Source organism: Fukomys damarensis, unplaced genomic scaffold (genome assembly GCF_012274545.1).
Source record: "Fukomys damarensis isolate Sample0158 unplaced genomic scaffold, DMR_v1.0_HiC HiC_scaffold_28, whole genome shotgun sequence".
NCBI classification, from domain to species: domain Eukaryota; kingdom Metazoa; phylum Chordata; class Mammalia; order Rodentia; family Bathyergidae; genus Fukomys; species Fukomys damarensis.
The window spans coordinates 38,833,727-38,850,026 of NW_022900940.1; the positions used below are offsets into that span (position 1 = coordinate 38,833,727).

Genomic DNA, 16,300 nt, shown 5'->3' on the forward strand with positions numbered 1-16,300 from the left:
TCTCCCTCTTTCTCTTTTTTCTTTTCTTTCTTCCTTTCAGATCCAACACAGTTTTCAGTCATACCTCACACATGACCAGTGCTAAGACTCAGACAGTGGTCCCTTCCGTCCCTCATGGCCTTTTTATCAATTCTCAAAAGATCTGGGAATTGGGAAAGCAGTTTAGAATGGGGCCTGTAGTTCTTCCTGGCATATGGACTCCTAGGACCTTGGACCTTTTCCACGTGGGGAAATCAGTAGCTTCACATTCACCGTCCCACCCTTGCAGCAGAACACTTAGTGGTGCTGGTGTCGCCACCTGTTAGTGTCCTGAAGCAAACAGTTTTTGCTTTTGCGAGCTAAGTTCCTAGCCAGCTGTACCTGGAGGATCCTACACCCGGCCGGTTGCCTCTCTGAGTCTAGAATTCAGATAGATGTTGGTGTGGTGCAGAGAGCCAAGACTTCCATGAGACTCTGTGTCCCGTGTGCAGAAATTCCATTTGTGTGCTCTTAGGTTTCAAAGACAGAATTCTCAGTAATTGGGGTAAACTATTTTTTGAGGTCAGTTTGAGGTGGGCGACAAAGAGGAAGCCACATTAAGGAATCTGGGCACCGAGGGCTGGCCTCTGCAAATCTGGTGTAATCTTTGTCTTTGCTGAGACTGGCGCTTGCTCAGATGTATATCACACCTTGGGCCACACCTCACGCAAGCTGCTTTGCTTTCTGCATGGGCCCCTCTGCTTACATCATGTGCCACAGTGCTGGTGGGTAGAATATTAAGTGATATCAAAGAACTTCCCTTTCTCAGGATGCTGTTTGAAAATGCTCCTTTTGAAACTGAGGTAGATGAACATCTATCACAAGGGCTGAGCCCAGCCAACCTCCACCCAGGGGTGAGACAGAAGCTGTTTTGAATAAGATCTTTCGTCACTCTGTGTCTTAAGTCACCTCCTACTGAACTTATGGTTGAAGATTAAGGGTCATGAGGAAAAGAAAACAGTAATTAACTGGGAAAAGTTGATTGAGCAGATTTTTTTCCCCCACAGTCTGATTGGAACATGACTGCCTGGGGCTGAGCACCATACATAATGTAGGTTCACCCGCCTATGTCATTATCCAAACATTGCTTAATGGAATGCATTTTTTCAAGCATCTGCTTTTGTAATTGAATGTGTTCCTAAAGATGGGTCAGCTAAGTAAAACAAGAGTCCACTAGAAAAAAATGTGTTCATTCTTCTGCCCTATTCCAATTTATAACAGTTCCTAATTGACTTGCTTTGTTTGCAACTCCTAAAATTAATTTTAGATCCCCTCTTGGAGCTCAAATCATCATTAATAGAATGACAACAACAGGGAGTGAAACAGAAATGTTTACAGAGCTCCCTTTTAAATTGACGGTGATAAGTGTCTTGGGCTTGTATCACCATCAGGGGATCCTGGAGAGTCCTGTGAGGGTTAGCCACAGGCGATATGCAAGAGAAGGCATTTGTCTTGGCAGCAGATGCCCTTCAATCCTCTTTTGTTTTAGCCCAGGGAAGATTTTTTTTTTCCAGGGTGGCTCAAACCATTTTTTTTGGTGTCTTATTAGCTGTGTCTTGACTACCTCCTACAAACTGAATGACAGCTTAGGGTTATTAAATGTGTTCTTGCCTGTACTTTATCCATTGTTAACCCTGACTAAATGCATGTGAGGGCATAGAATTCCCCTCTTTTTCCTCCATTGTTGCCCATATTTGTTAAAGAAATTATTCCCCTTGACATTTGTTTAGGCTGCACTTTGATAAAATGCTGTCTATGATCCACTTTCTTAACTTGGCATTCAGCAGACTCCTATAGATTTATTTCTCTTTGCATTATCTTATCTTCCTTCCTAGCATATTTGGGCTTCCTTTTCATATTTTAAGCTATATTTTGGGGCATAGACAGATCACATTAGTAACTAGAGTATGGTGGTGTCCTAGAGATAATTTTGCAAACTTTTAATATATACTTTTTTAGTATATGTACTGCAAAAGTGAGGACTTTTCAGTATATAGTTAACCTCATTCAGTGTCTAAAGATGAATTTATATAAAATTCTCATATTATCTATGAAAAAGCAAAAAGAATAGAGTAAGTGCTGAAATGGTTTCAAACTTAGGGGAATTCTTTTTGGGTTGATTCAGCAGTAACAATTTCTGAACCAAGGTAAATCTGACTTTGAATTGAGAAAGTAATGGATTTATTGGAGAAATTAATGATTTTTCTTTATGTTCCAACTGAATTCCACATGTCATGTTGCAAGTATACTCTCTGCACTCACACCTTTTATTTTTTAATACTACATTAAAACTGCAAATACTTCATTTTCCCTAGTTTATGAATGGCTGACCCAAAATTTCCCATGGTGTTGGTGAGGTATTTAATTTAAGCCTCTTAATTTATTTCAACTTTGTATTTTCTCAAAACAGGCCTTGAGGTAATTTTAGTGAAGTATTTGTCATTAGGTAGCATGTGTCAGCGTATCAGCAACTTAACTCACAGAAATCTGATGGAGGGTTGGCAAAATGAAGTTAATCTTTATATAAAATTATGTCCGGTATCCCCCACTCTCAAAAACACCTGAACTTTAGAGCAGGGATAATGAGTTAGCTCTGTCCAGAATTTGCTCATTGATTTAAATTATTCACTAAAGCGTGTCACCTCACTAGAGAATTCTTTTCCACATTTTCTAAAACTCGTCTCATATAAATAAAGGTAATGGCTTTCTGTTAACAGAACTAATGGTTGACTTAGCCTGCATCCTTTTACAAATAGATGACACATGAGCATGTCTTGACATATTCAGACACCCTTCCAAATATCCAAGAGGGTGAAATGTTCCCACTTTTCTAATTGTATGCACCTCTGTGACCTTCTGCTAATTACTCTTTGATTTAAATAGTCTGTAATACTTGAATGTGTATCTCAAAGTAATTTTAGGGGGAACCATTAGTTTTGGACCAATATTTAAATAAAGATTTCAAAACATATATGGTTTTTGTTACATCTATTTTATTTAGAGTTCTGTAAAAGAGATTTATGGACTAAAAGCAAAAAAAAAATGACAAAAACGAAAGTAGAAAAGGTTATGAAGAACAAAATGGATTATTTTGTATGTATGTGAACGTTAATGAGTGACTAAATGTAGTTTTATAAAATGATTTTAAATATGTTTTAAGGGTTAACAATTTGGAATAATTTGATTTGAAGCTATATTTGGTAATAACATCTATGAAGAATTGGAAATATATTCATTTCTAACAGTAAAGGCAGAATTAAAAATTAATTTCCTAGGATGTTTGAAGACATGTCATGAGGAGAAATAAATGTCAAATGTTTAAAAGCCTAAATTATAAAATTATAGGGGAAAGTGAATTTGGAATAGTCATTCTTTAGGTTGGTGATGACATTTAATGGTTATTAAAGCTATGTAATGCCAAATTTTGACTGGAGAGGTAAGTGGGTTAAAGGGACCAGATGGGAGTTAAGGTAGATTGTGTCAGAAGTTGTGTGCATGTGAAAGTATGTGTGTGCACACCTAACTACAGAGGCTAACTATAAATAACCTGGGTGAGAAGATTTTGCCTTTGCTAAGCTTTTGATGCATTCACTTTGCCATTTATTTGGTGACTGAAGAGCTTTGCTTACAGTTTTTAAATGTTTGCTGTGATGATACTTTGTGGGAGGTATAAGCAGAAGGGAGAAAAAGAGTAAAGATAAGCCAATCCCTTCTACCACAGTGAAATAATAACTATTACAATTTTGGTGTATTTCCTTCTAATTTTCCCCTGTGCATATTTTAGGGATCCTACTGGATATACATGTACATGTCAAGAACTGCGAAGGGTCTGAGATTTTTCCTACTGGCATGCTAACAAGTTAGCTACCTCAGTTTTATGGGTACAAATGATAAGAGAATTCTGGGCCAGACAGGATTTTATTGCTTATCATGCAGACAGCAGTGTTCACTGCTCCTATCAATCCCCCTTGGTTTGCATTCCGTGGAGGCCAAGCGGGTGGGCCAGGTGAACATGCAGTTGATTGCATTACAAGAGAGCGGCCCCAAGCTTAGGGAACTTGAATGTTTTATAATGGGCAGTAACATGCTTGGCCTTTACTCTGGAAGGAGACACTATTATACAGAACAGTAAGCATGGCTACCAAAGGGAGATATCACTTCTATTTTTTAATACTGGTCACCATACAACACAACTATCCTTGAAAGATTTTAGAAAAGAAGGTAATAATGTCTTTGCTTGTAAGATGTGCAAAGCCATGAAAGACTGGTGGAGAATAGTTTCTCAGCAAATATAAATGTTTCCACATTTCAGTCAGATAGTTGTCACTATTTAAAATGGTTGCTTTTTAGGTATAAAGAATCAATCATAGGATGGCAACATGATTTGTCATCATTTCCCAATTTGAGATGGTTTCTATGAAAAAAGCTTTACTTAGACATTTGAGTTTTGGGCAAAGGATGTTGAATATTGCACGTGTTATAGCTAAATGTGGAGCAGATAGCAAATAGGCTCTCCCTGACTTAAAGTTGGCTCAGCCTCTTCACATTGGCCTTCTGTATAAATAGCACTGGCTGTGAGTGGTGAGCATGTCTGTTGTCTCAAGATGTTATCCAGAGGAGACAGGCTCTGTAAACCCAAATATTAATGCTGCTGCTGGTAGTCCATGCTACACTGTTTTCCTTCTGGAAAGTGGAGATATTTCCTGACATATTCTGCTACTCATACAACTGTATAATCCTCACACAGAAGCTGTTACTGCCTAGCATTACTGAGGCCCAAGAAAGTTCATAAAAATCCCTGCAGTGAAAAGGAAAAAAAAAAAATCTGAGATCCAAATAATGACTATCTTGTCCAAACATCTGGAGAAGGCCTGGCCTGGTGATAGAGATGAAGGAAAAGCAAAACAGGATCATGACCAGGTTTCACTCCTGGGATTTGTTTACATAGAATGTACCCAGTGTGGAGGCTTCCTTGGAGCTGTGGGATCTTCTAAGGTATCTAGAAGACATCACAAATGACACAAATGGTGGGGACAAAGGAGAATTCAATGAAATACACCCAGTTGTCCAAGAAGATCCCAGGTTAAAATGTGTGACAAAAGCAGTCCCCACATTAGACACTAAAGGTAAAAAGAGACAACTTTAAACTTCTCGCTAGACCATGATCATTCATAAAGTAGGAAACAACATATTTTCATTTTGTGAAAAACAAATTAAAAAAAAAAGACCAGGGATACCTTCAAAAATTTGTGAAAAGCAGTAAGTGAATTTCTCTATCCTTTGAATTTGCATTCTTGATTAACCACTATGCTCAGGGATCTTCTAGAAGCTGGAGAACTGGTACACAAGATAGATGAAATCCCAGTTTCATAGAGCATCTAGTGTAGAAAGCATACAAATAACAAATATTTAAGACCCTGTCGAGTGATGAAGAGTGCTGGAGAAAGAAATTAAACAGTGTAGCATAACGGAACCCTGATGGGGACTTAAGGTAGAGGATGGAGAAATGCTGTTTGAGGGAGGAGCGGGAGAAAGACTGTCTGCAGAGAGTACATTCGGCTGACACCTGAAAGGTGAGGTGCTGCATGACAAAGGCAGCGCCCATAGGATGAGAACTGGGCCAAACCTTCACTAAACGGGTTGAGAATGGAAAGGGGGACCCTAGTAAGTGTCTCTGCCTGTCTTCAAACGAAAATTTTTCGTGAAAAAGTATTGCTCAATGTTCAAGTTATTACTTAGTTCCGTTGGGTTGCTTTGGAGACTTAGAACCTTCAGAAATGGATGGAGGGAGGGACGGATGGATAGATGGATGAAAGTGTCTTAGAAATAAATTGATCGATCCTCTTCCACCTCTAATTTGTAGCTGTACCTATGAAACTGCTGAAAGATCTCTCTGAGAAGATACCATGTGCAAGTCTCAGGGATGCTAACCCACACTACTTTGTCCATTCTAAGAGTCAAGAAGGGAGTTTGTCTTAACCAGTATTTGTTTTGCTTTCTCAGAGAGCATAGCCTGTGGCTCATTGCCACTTTCAATACCAGTTGTTTGGAATTTTTTCACTTTATTAAAATGATCACAATAATCTTTATTTTTACCAGACAGGAAGCCCTTCTTGCGGCAATCAGTGAAAAAGATGCAAATATTGCCTTGCTGGAATTGTCTGCTTCCAAAAAGAAAAAGACACAGGAAGAAGTTATGGCCCTCAAGCGGGAAAAGGACCGACTAGTGCATCAGTTAAAGCAGCAGGTGGGGCCTCCTGCATGAAAGGTGTGTTTTGCTGGGCTTGGGGCCTTGGGTGCTTTCTCTGGGGTTTAGCCACTCCTCATTTACCCATGTCCATCCTGAGCCCAAGCAGCTAAAACCAGGTAGGAGCACAAATGTCCCAAACTGATACTAGAAACACGATTTGCCTGCTTTTCTGTGTTGATGGTGCATGTGTCTGGGCTTCTGTGGTTTACACTCAGTGCTGTTTCTTTCTTTTATATCAGTATCATCTCCCCAGAAATAACTCTCGCCCTCTTCCTTCCAGTAGACTTTGACTGTTAAATAAAGGCTAATAGTTCCCAATTCAATTCAGGGTACCTTCTTTTCTGTTGGACCTGTGACCTTCTGTTTCTGTCTTGCCCACTTCCTATTCCCTATGAATAGCTCCCCTCATCCAGTTCTTTAAGATTCTTTCTCTCTATACATCCATCTTTGGTTCTCAATTATTTTCTCCAGGACTTTTCAGTAAAGGAACAGCTCCCAGCTCCTAGTACTGCCAGATTAGGCTTAGAACCTGACAGCCATCATTCATTGTGATTTTTTAAATCACCTTTTTATGCCATTATCCTGTGCTTCTCCTTATCTGGTCTGGGACTTTTTTTTTTTTCTTCATGGAAATGGCAAAGTATAGGCCAACTTGTGCCTAAAGTTCTTTGCCTTTTGGAGGAGTTTCTGGAAGTAACTTAAAATGGCAATAATTTTGCCCTGAAGTCTGCAGGTGATTTGTCTCCTCCATATAAAACTTGAAAAATTTCATAAGCAGTGGTTAAAGATATTTACTTAGATTCTAACTTCATTATGAAACTTGCTCAGCTCAGTGATCTGTGTCCTCATAAGGTGGCTGCCCAACCTAGCTAGGTAACATGTGGCTCCAGAGCTCTCTCAATGGTGCACGATTACCATGTAGAGAATCCACACTGATTTCCATCCCTAGGAATGGCTCTCTGCCCACTAGGGTGAGCTTTACTAAGCACAGTATGTAGGATGAATGGAGGGGAAGCCTGAAGAGATAAACCCCCTTAACTTAAATGGGGCTAACCTTTCCCTTAGGAAAGAAAAGGCATCTGTTAGCCCTAAATCAGTCCATATTTTAGGGGGCTGCCTTTCTGAAAGACAGACCCTGCCGCTATGCCTGGGCCTTCTGCCTGCAGAGGGAAGATCTCAGTTGCTGCCAAACATTGGGGTCATTCTACAGAGCGACATGTCTTGCTACTGCTGGCCCCAGGGTTCTGAGACTGCTTACATCTGACTTCTTTATTTGGAGCTGTGAGTCTCCTACACTGGGTTTTCCACCAACTTGGCAAGATAAGCTTCCTTCTCTCCAATTATTTCCTGTGCTACCTTCAAACTCCCTTTCTACACCTAACCTTTGTAGCTTTCTCCTACAGGTTTATAGAGCTAAGAAACAGCCCCCGAGCTCGAATATACCATGCTCTTGTGATGTTGGCTACAGCCCAGATATTACGGCCAAGTACCACGGGTCCAGCTACGATGCATACATGATCCAAAGGTCTCAGGTCAGTCAGCTGCTAAGGAGACGCTCACCCCCAACATGGGGTTTGGGGATGCACAAGAGCTATATTCTGTTCTGACCTTCATTGTTTCTGATAATTTCTAGTGCTCAGTGGCCGTAAGTTGGAAACCATAGGTGATAGCATCATATAGTGATTTGCAATGCCATTACATTTATTGTGCATTTGTAGTAATTCCAAACTTGGTGGTCACCCTGCTGGGTCAGCTCTTCTGAAATGACCTCGTAGGGCTGCAAAGCCAAGGAGCCAAGGGCACTGCTGTCAGTCAGAGTGGATTATTCAGAGTGGATTTTTTTTCTTTCTCTTAGATACACATATCTACCTCTACTTTTCCCAGTAAGGATTTTTTTTTAAAAGCTATTTTCTATTTTTCTGAGTATCATGAAAATGCACTTCTAGATTCCAGTCAGGATCAAGTGTAGCCCTTCAGTTTGCTCCTGGGAAACTGCACAAAGCCTTCATTCTTTGCAACAAGCTTGGTTTTGGGTATCATGGGGCACATTTGGGAAATCCCAGCTGTGTAGAGGTAGGCCCCTGCCTGGGCGGAGGCAGGATCTGAAGGGTTGTTGTAGAGAAAGAGGCAGTGAAGGAAGAGGCTAGGCTCCTTGGTGATGAGGCTTAGGTCTGAAATCCCTTCTTACATCCTACCCACCAAAAAGCAAGAGAAACCCCATTTATTTAACTACCTTTGTTGCAAATAATGAATCTAACAATAGTAGCTAATTTGCTTATAAAAACAGTTGCCATTTTCTTTTTTTTTTTTAGTGTTTTCTGTGGGCTGGTCCTTGTATCCAGGATCCCTCAAGGATATCATCTTCCAGTCTTCACAGACACCCTGCAAGGGGTAGATTATCACTCTTTTCCAGGGGGCATGACTGAGACTTACATTGTGGAATTAACCTACCCAAAGACACACAACTTGTAAGTGACAGACTTCAGGCTTTAGACTTCCTGACTGCATAGTACCCACAGGTTTAGGAAGGAAATCACAGTAATAAGCAAAAGCAGAAATTGTGAGGTTCTTTTGTCTTCACAAACCTGATGTAGATACCCCAAAACCCTATTAAGAAGCCAAGAACTCTAACCACTTGCAGAGTTCTGCTTGGGGTTCTTGGGCTTAGACTACTCTTTGACCACATCAAGAGTAATTATTAATACTTGTGAGCTTACCAAGTGGGAGGCATGGGTCTAAGGGTTTTTCATACATTAATTGATCAACTCCTAGCAAAACTAAGGGGCTGTTGCTCTTATAAAAAAAAGCGGTGGTCTAGCAAAGTAGAGCAGCTTGCTTAGTTCTCACAGCTGGACATACCATGATGTTTGTCAGAGACCTTTTGCCAATCTTAAGTGGATTTTACAGATGACATCCACTATTGGGAGTCACTAGGTTGACTTCATTTCTAGGTCTTGTTATTTGGATACTCATGGGCACTTCCCCGGACCTTGCTTTGTTCATCAGCACACTGGGATAATAACATGATTCAAAGAGTTACTTTGACCTCCAGGGTATACAAAGTGCTTTGCAGGTGCCTGGTAAAAAGGAGCTGCTATTTATACTACTGCTGCTAATCAATGTCACCACCAATATTAAAAGTAGTCTAATTTTTATTTCATCATTGCTGCCCAGCACTCAGGTGGAAATTACAACTCTGAAAATATCCTGTTGAACTGTGGCAGAAAGAGCAGCAGATGTTGGCACCTAAGCCTTCCTAGCCCTCTCCCCTCAGATCAAGCATTTGTGGAGCAGGGTGCACATGTGTCAGGAACTTTAGCCCCCAGCTCCCAGCTTGTGCTAAAGGGGCCCATAGTGCTTGTGAAATTTGCCTGGTCTGTGTATGCAGCCCTTGGAGACATGCATCAGGAAGGACAGGTTGCAGGCCTCAGATGTCTTCACCTGCATGGCTGACTTGGAAGAGCAGAGCTTATTATTTGAAGGGCGGGACATGGGTCTGGCCTGCTCAGTTTCAACACAGATGGTCAGGCCAAATGGCTCATGAGAAGCGCCATGTTCTTCAGGCTTCCCGTGGAGCTCAAAATATCTTATGCACAAAAGCTCTCCACTGCCCATACCATTTCCAGTGGCTAAATAGGAGTAGTTTATTCAGTAATCACCACAGGTATTATACTTTTCCAGATGCATAGTATGCACTCAAAAAACACTTGTTATGTGAATGCATGATTACCACAGACCAGGAACCATGTCAAGTGTTTTATGTGATATAAATTTATAAACAAGGCTGGGGATAGAAAGCAGTGGTCAGGAGCTTTCCTACCGTAAACCAGGCATTCAGTTTGATCCCCAGAACTGAGGGAGAAACAGCCAACACTTACAGACATCTCATATTCTTCCCATAATCAACCAAGCAATATATTGTATACTTTCTATGGGCCAGGTTTTCTTCCAGGTGCTGAGGATTCATCCATGACATATTTTTTTCTGCTGCAGTAAGAAAAGTGTTGTCCTTGTATTTTAATTTATCAAACCCCGACTCCAAGAGACCATATGACTTGATCACTATTATGCCACTTACTCGTGCTGTGCAGAGTTGGTCTCAGACTGGAGGAGTGCTGACACTCTGATCTTAGCTGGGCTGAACACTGCCTTCCTACACCAGCACCGTGAGCCGTGGGTCAGTTCCTGCATCTCACAAATGTCATCAGGGAAACTCAGTTCCGATGCCTCAGCCTGTGATTCCCAGCCAGCTCGGGTGAGGAGGGGTGAGGAGGTTGGTAAGACAGGTGTCTATTGCACGTCTCCTTTGTATTACAGTGCTAGGCGTTTTTGGGTTAACATCAGGGACCAAAATAAATAAATACCCTTTCCTCATGGAGCTTAATTTTAATGGAGGGAGAAAAAGCAATAAACAATGAATATAATAAACAAATTATGAGTTAAAAAAAATAGAAAAATATGCATAAAGGAGAAAAAGCGTGCCCGAGTAGGAATGAGGGGCTGGTAATGATTTTAAAAAGAATGGATAGGAAGAGCCTGTAGGGAAGGCTATTTTAGTAGAGGCTGAAGAAGGTGAAGGAGTGAGCCATGTGGTCCTTGGGAGAAGAATGTTCCAGCTGAGGTAGCAGCGAGTGCAAAAACTCTAAGGCAGGAGCCCACAGTGCTGCAAAGCAGCAGGAACCAGTGTGGCTGCTGTGAGTGAATGAGGAGGTGAGCTGTCATAGCAAGAACTGAAGTGGGCTGTGTGGGACTCTTGTACAGCCTCTGTTCAGAGTGGTGTGTGCTGAGGTGGAGATTCTTGGCCCTTAGCAAACAGAACGCACTCACTTGGTAGCCTCAGAACAGAGAGGGCTCCCTCCTGAGTCTACTCTGCCAGCCCCTCTGGATTGCCTGATTAAGACTGCCTTGAGCAGCCCACTCTTCTCTGCCCTCCAAGGAGTTCCAGAGGCTTCTCCTACATTTTGAAGATGCATTGCCACTTAAGTTGGAGCCACGAATAAGAAAGTACTTGTCACACCTCATGAGATTTTTCAGTAGGGTGGGAGCAGTGGTCTTTGACGCGATGCTATCCCTGCCTTTCTGGCAGCCTCAGCAATGTGCCATGGGAACCATCTCCCCTATCCTCCTTCTTGTGTGAAGGTCACTCCCACACTATGTCCTGTGCCCAGTGTTGGCTATGCCTGTGAGGACAGCTGCCCTGCATGTGAGGCCAACCGTTCCACTGTTCGCTGAGCAGAAGCATAATCTTTTCCAAAGACAGATCTCATGTTGTTCTCATCATTCTCCCCCTCTCACTGCTCCCATAAGTGTCAGGACTAAGACAGATCAGACCGTTGCCCTTTCCTCTGGCGCATGCCATTCCCTCTGCCTGAACACTTTTCCCTTTTTCTTCTCCTCGTTAGCCAGCCGCCTACAGTCTTAGTCCAACATCACTTCCACAGAGAAGCCTTCTGGAACTTTTCTCTACTGAATCAAATCCTCCAATTTGGCCCTTAATAGTACACGTATTTCTGTCTTCCAGCACCTGTCACAGGTGAAAATTTCCATTTGTTTTTGTGGTAATTAGAATAATCATTATCTGCTCTGCTAGTTTATGAGTTCCTTGAGGACTGTGACCCCTCGTGACTTCTTCGCTCACCACTCATCTGCAGGCCTCGGAAATTGCCAGCCTGTAGTCAACATTTAGCAAATATTTGTTGAACCTATGAAATAATGAAGACGCCACTAGGGCAGCTTCTTAAGAGACAGATACCAGTGATCAGTCACGATCCTGTTCCCTTTAGACAAAACCTAGCCTCATTGTGTCCGTTCCCAAAAGGAGTTGGTAGAAGCAGAGTAAAGCCTGCTCCTCAATAGATGGCCTCGAAATAGTTCCTCTCCCTTGACAGACATGTCTTAAGGCATTTTAAAGAAGTGCCTTTTCCTGTGCCCGAGCCATGGGATGGTGGCTCATTTTTCTCCAAACCTTCTTACCTTTGTATACTTTAAATCCCGTCCAGTTTCCTGGATTCTTCTTCAGTAAAATGTCACTCAGTTCCCAGATGTGGCGGAGGATTCTTAGTGTGAGGGGAGCCCCTCCATTCCATCCCTGAAAATTTCTGTATATCTCATAAATCAATTTGCTTAGAAATACTTTCTGTTAAACATCTGTCAGGAAAGCCAGAGGTGATATGAAATGAATCTAGCAGTTCCAGCTATGCCTAACCATGAAAGAGTCTTCATGACACTCCTCAGGTGTTGACATTTGGGTGGTTTCTAGGCTGAGCACAGTATGAAGAGAGAGAAAAGATTAAGCAGTTTGGTGGAATTGGCATCTAAGTCAATCTAGCTTGTGTTCTTCCTGTTTCTGTTTCTGGGTTTGTTTTGTTTTGTTTTTTTAATGAGCACACATCTCTGATGTTTTATTCTACCTCTAAGGGGGAAAAAAAAAGTACCTGGCTTCAAGATTTGTGCACTGTTAGGAGCAGATCTCAGTTGAGATTGAGTTTTGTTCTTTTTCTAGGAGGGCTAGTTCTAGAAAGTATTATTAAAAATTATTTGCTTTGGTGTCTTGAAGAAAGGACTAACATCAAAATAATTAATTCTGAAATCATTGGATTTGCCTGCTGCTAAAAGATTTTTGAAGAACGATTAAGACTAAATCTTACCCCATAAGCCTTATTCCCAAATGCTTTCCCATTGCTGAAGCAGTGATATGCACATCCTTGATGAAAATGCCTTTTTGAAATGAAGTCCAGACACAATTGCTTAGTTAAAATTAGAACCAGCTTCTTTCTCCGAACCAGTTAGAATATTTTTGAGATCGATCAGGGATAAATTGTACTTGGTTTTCTTTTCATTCTCCTACAAATTCTGGGTATTGCTTTTGGCCATGAGGAAACACGCAGGTAAGTTGGGAGCAAGAAGGTGTGAAGACCAGGAGATAAGTTCCATTGTTCTCTGTTTAACCCCCAAGGTTTGCAGAAAATTAAAGTCCTGTGTTCAGGTAAATGTTCTGATGGCCTTGCCAGGTTAGCACCGGTGCTGTGGAGCCTCCCTGTCCTGTGTTGTCCAGAAGTTTTAAGACTGTCTTCAAGGACTAGCCAAAGAGATGTGGCTGTGAATGGGGGAAGGCAGAGGCTGTCCCGGGGGAAGGCAGAGGCTGTCCCGGATGGTCAGGAGCGATGCTTGTAAACATAGGATGCTAGTCAAGTTGGATGTCACCAGGGGTGGACACAGCCTGTTGGACATGCAGAAAGCACCAGAGCGGAGTGGGTAGCCTGGTAGTCCTGTCCTTTCTCCTTGGAACCATCAGGCTTTCCTTCCCCCTTGCACTGTATGCAGATGACTTTTAATTACCCCTTATGGTTCAGAAGGTAAGCACAGTTAAACAGCAGAAACAGCAGTGGAGGAACTCAAGGCAGTGGGGTTCCCATAGCCTAGTGTTGTATTTGGATGAGCTCCAGAAAAGCTTGATTTGATCCCAGCATTGTAATGCACCACAGGCTTGCTCCAGATCAAATTGCTGAAATGCAAATGCATTGGTTTGCGTAGCAGACTCACTTTGGAGTAAGCTGTTCCTGTCCCTCTAGTAAAATCTAGCCACATCTCTATTTGCCTTTGACTTCAGTGTCAAGAATCTTTGCAGTGTGCTGTGGAGAGTCCCCCTTTAAAAAAAAAAAAAAAAAAGAAACACTCCCTCTCCGTAGGCTGAGGTCAGGCCATTCTCATGGAGGCAAACCTGCACTCCTCTTAGTTACCAAATAACGTTTCCTCTTACTGACCGAGTAATGGACAGGACACTAGTCTGCTTTCAGCCTGGAACTATTCCTTCCCCAGGCAGCTGGTGTCTGGAGTCCAGTACTCAAGAAATCTATTCAGCTCAGCAGCAGTTGTGACGCAAAATACACTCCAAGATTAAGGAAGCAAAGCATTTCCTCTGTGATTCTTTGTGTTTCCCAAATCCCCCTTAGAAGTGCTTCTTCCCAGAGCCTCAAGGTAAGGTTGATGGACCCCCTTCTGAATTTGTTATCTGAAGGTCTTGCTTTGGTGGAAGCCTTGATTTATACCCTACTTTAGTATTCCCCAAATATGCAAGGAGTACCTCTAGTGTGTGTGGAGCTCACTTCAGCTATAAGAGGTGTTGACTTTTTCATGAGCCTTGGGATTTTATAGTCTCTACCTTCAGTGAGATAGATGTTAGCTCATGAAAGAGACAACCAGAAAAATTGCTATTTTTTAGTGGGGGTGTTTTTTGGTTTGGTTTTATGCAGAAATATTACTAAAGTTCAGAATTCTTCCTTGCCTAAAAGGTCAAAGAATACTTCTTGCAGAAGAAGAAATTTCTGAGATTTGTATAAATTATATGATTGACCATTGGTAGCCTTTTTTTGTGACAAATACCTATCCAACCGTGATGCTGTCTCTTAAATTTTCAGGGAGCCTAGAGTAAGTATTCTTAATTAAAGGGAAAAAAGCAAACGGAGACTTCACTCTGCTTTTTAAGCATAGCTTTTTTAAGTGTAACGTTTTTAGATAGAAGAACTTAAAAAGGCCAACTTTCCCATTGTGTTCTCCTGCTTTTAGAAATGCACAAAGGGGAGCTGTGTCCGATTTTTTAGCTTAAGAAAAATTTGCCAGCTTTTGCTCAGTAATGGAAAGCACCTCCGCTGAATCTCGTAGTTGGCAGAGCACATCAGAATCACAGGCTTAGCCGAAGGTGACCAAAACAGAATAGCATGCATATGCCTAGAAGAGCTCTCACATGGTCTCTCTCTCTCTTTTTTATTCAAATTTCACATCTGTGCTCTATTTTTAAACATTTATTCTTTAAGTGATAACGCATGTTTTACCAAGCTTCTTATTGGATTAGACACGTATGAAATCCCCTAGACTTTAACCTGTTCGTTGCTGCCTCCAGAAACATTCAGATCCACCACCAGAGCAGAGTGCAGGTAGGGGAAAGTTCCCAAGCTGTTGGCCACCAGAGAGTCATTCTATGTAGATTTGGGGGCATGTTAGGGTGACATTGCTTCAAGAATCATACCTTATCTGCAGGTATAATGTGAATAGTGTTCATACCCTTCATCATAGTTTTACAGAAGGAGGTACTAACAAGTTTTTGAGCTCTTACTGTACACTTGGTCCTGGGCTAAGGATTTTCAATACATCAATCTCATTTAATCCTCACAACAGCCCTGAAAAGCAGGCATTCGTAATCCTATTTCAGAGCTGAGGAAACTGATCCGGGACCTGGGCACATGCCTCAGCCAGTGAAGGGTGGAGCTCTCACACTAAAGCCCTTCCGTGCTCTTCACAGGAGCCAGCTCCAAACTGTGCAAGTCTAACTTGCAAGAGGGGCTGAAAAGAACAACAAGAAGGCCTTATTCTGTGACCGTGCGCAGCACCCACTCCCTGGGCCCCAGCTGCTGCCTGCCTGACCCCAGGCCACAGTGTGCAGGCTGGGGAGGGCGACTTATCTCTTCCTGTATCACCAGTCCTCAAGCTGGCCCTGGGGGGAGGGGCTGTGACCCAGCAAGCATCCTGCACTTTCCTAAGAAAACGTAGACCTCCTTCTTTCTCAAGGTAGCGGCTGGAAAGTTTTCCCTCCTTTAGTTTTCCATTTTCTTTTTTATCATTTGACGTATAAAAATAGACTTCTCTTGATCTCTCTCTCTTTCCCTCCCCGTCTCTTTTTCCCTCCCTCCCCTCCCTCCCTTCCTCTCATCATATAATTAAAAGTCCTTTCAGGCTGTCTTCACCATATCATTTAAAATGAATTGAAAAAAGACCCAGCTTCCTGCCCTTGTGTCCTTCTGATGCTGAACTTCAAAATGAAAGAAAAGCCCTTTTTTCACTCCCTTTCTGGTTCCCACTGCCTCTGAGTGACCGTGTTCACCTCATGCTGATTTTGCAAGGCATCGGCATTGTTATGCAACCAACTTTGTTCTTTCCTGGCTTTTGCAAATAATTTCGTAGGAAAAAGATTCCTTACCCTCCTCTCTCCTGTTAGGGACAATCAGCAAACACAGAATCGGAAAGGTCCGATGGTTT

At 42.0% G+C, this 16,300-nt stretch overlaps 1 protein-coding gene across 19 annotated transcripts in view; it reads left to right on the forward strand.

Moving 5' to 3' along the window:
• Positions 1-16,300, forward strand: part of Erc2 (ELKS/RAB6-interacting/CAST family member 2) — a 932,060-nt gene that overhangs the window by 713,641 nt on the left and 202,119 nt on the right. For 12 of the 19 annotated variants that reach the window (XR_004514630.1, XR_004514631.1, XM_033756865.1 and 9 more), the window contains 2 exons: positions 6,118-6,265; positions 7,672-7,800. Coding sequence is in view for 17 of the 19 variants with exons in the window: in XM_033756865.1 (XP_033612756.1) it covers positions 6,118-6,265; positions 7,672-7,800 (277 nt within the window). In the remaining 2 variants the exon portion in view is untranslated. Of the gene's footprint in view, positions 1-6,117; positions 6,287-7,671; positions 7,801-8,580; positions 8,731-16,300 lie in introns of those variants that run through there. The other 7 variants (XM_033756873.1, XM_033756874.1, XM_033756875.1 and 4 more) reach the window with 3 other exon arrangements.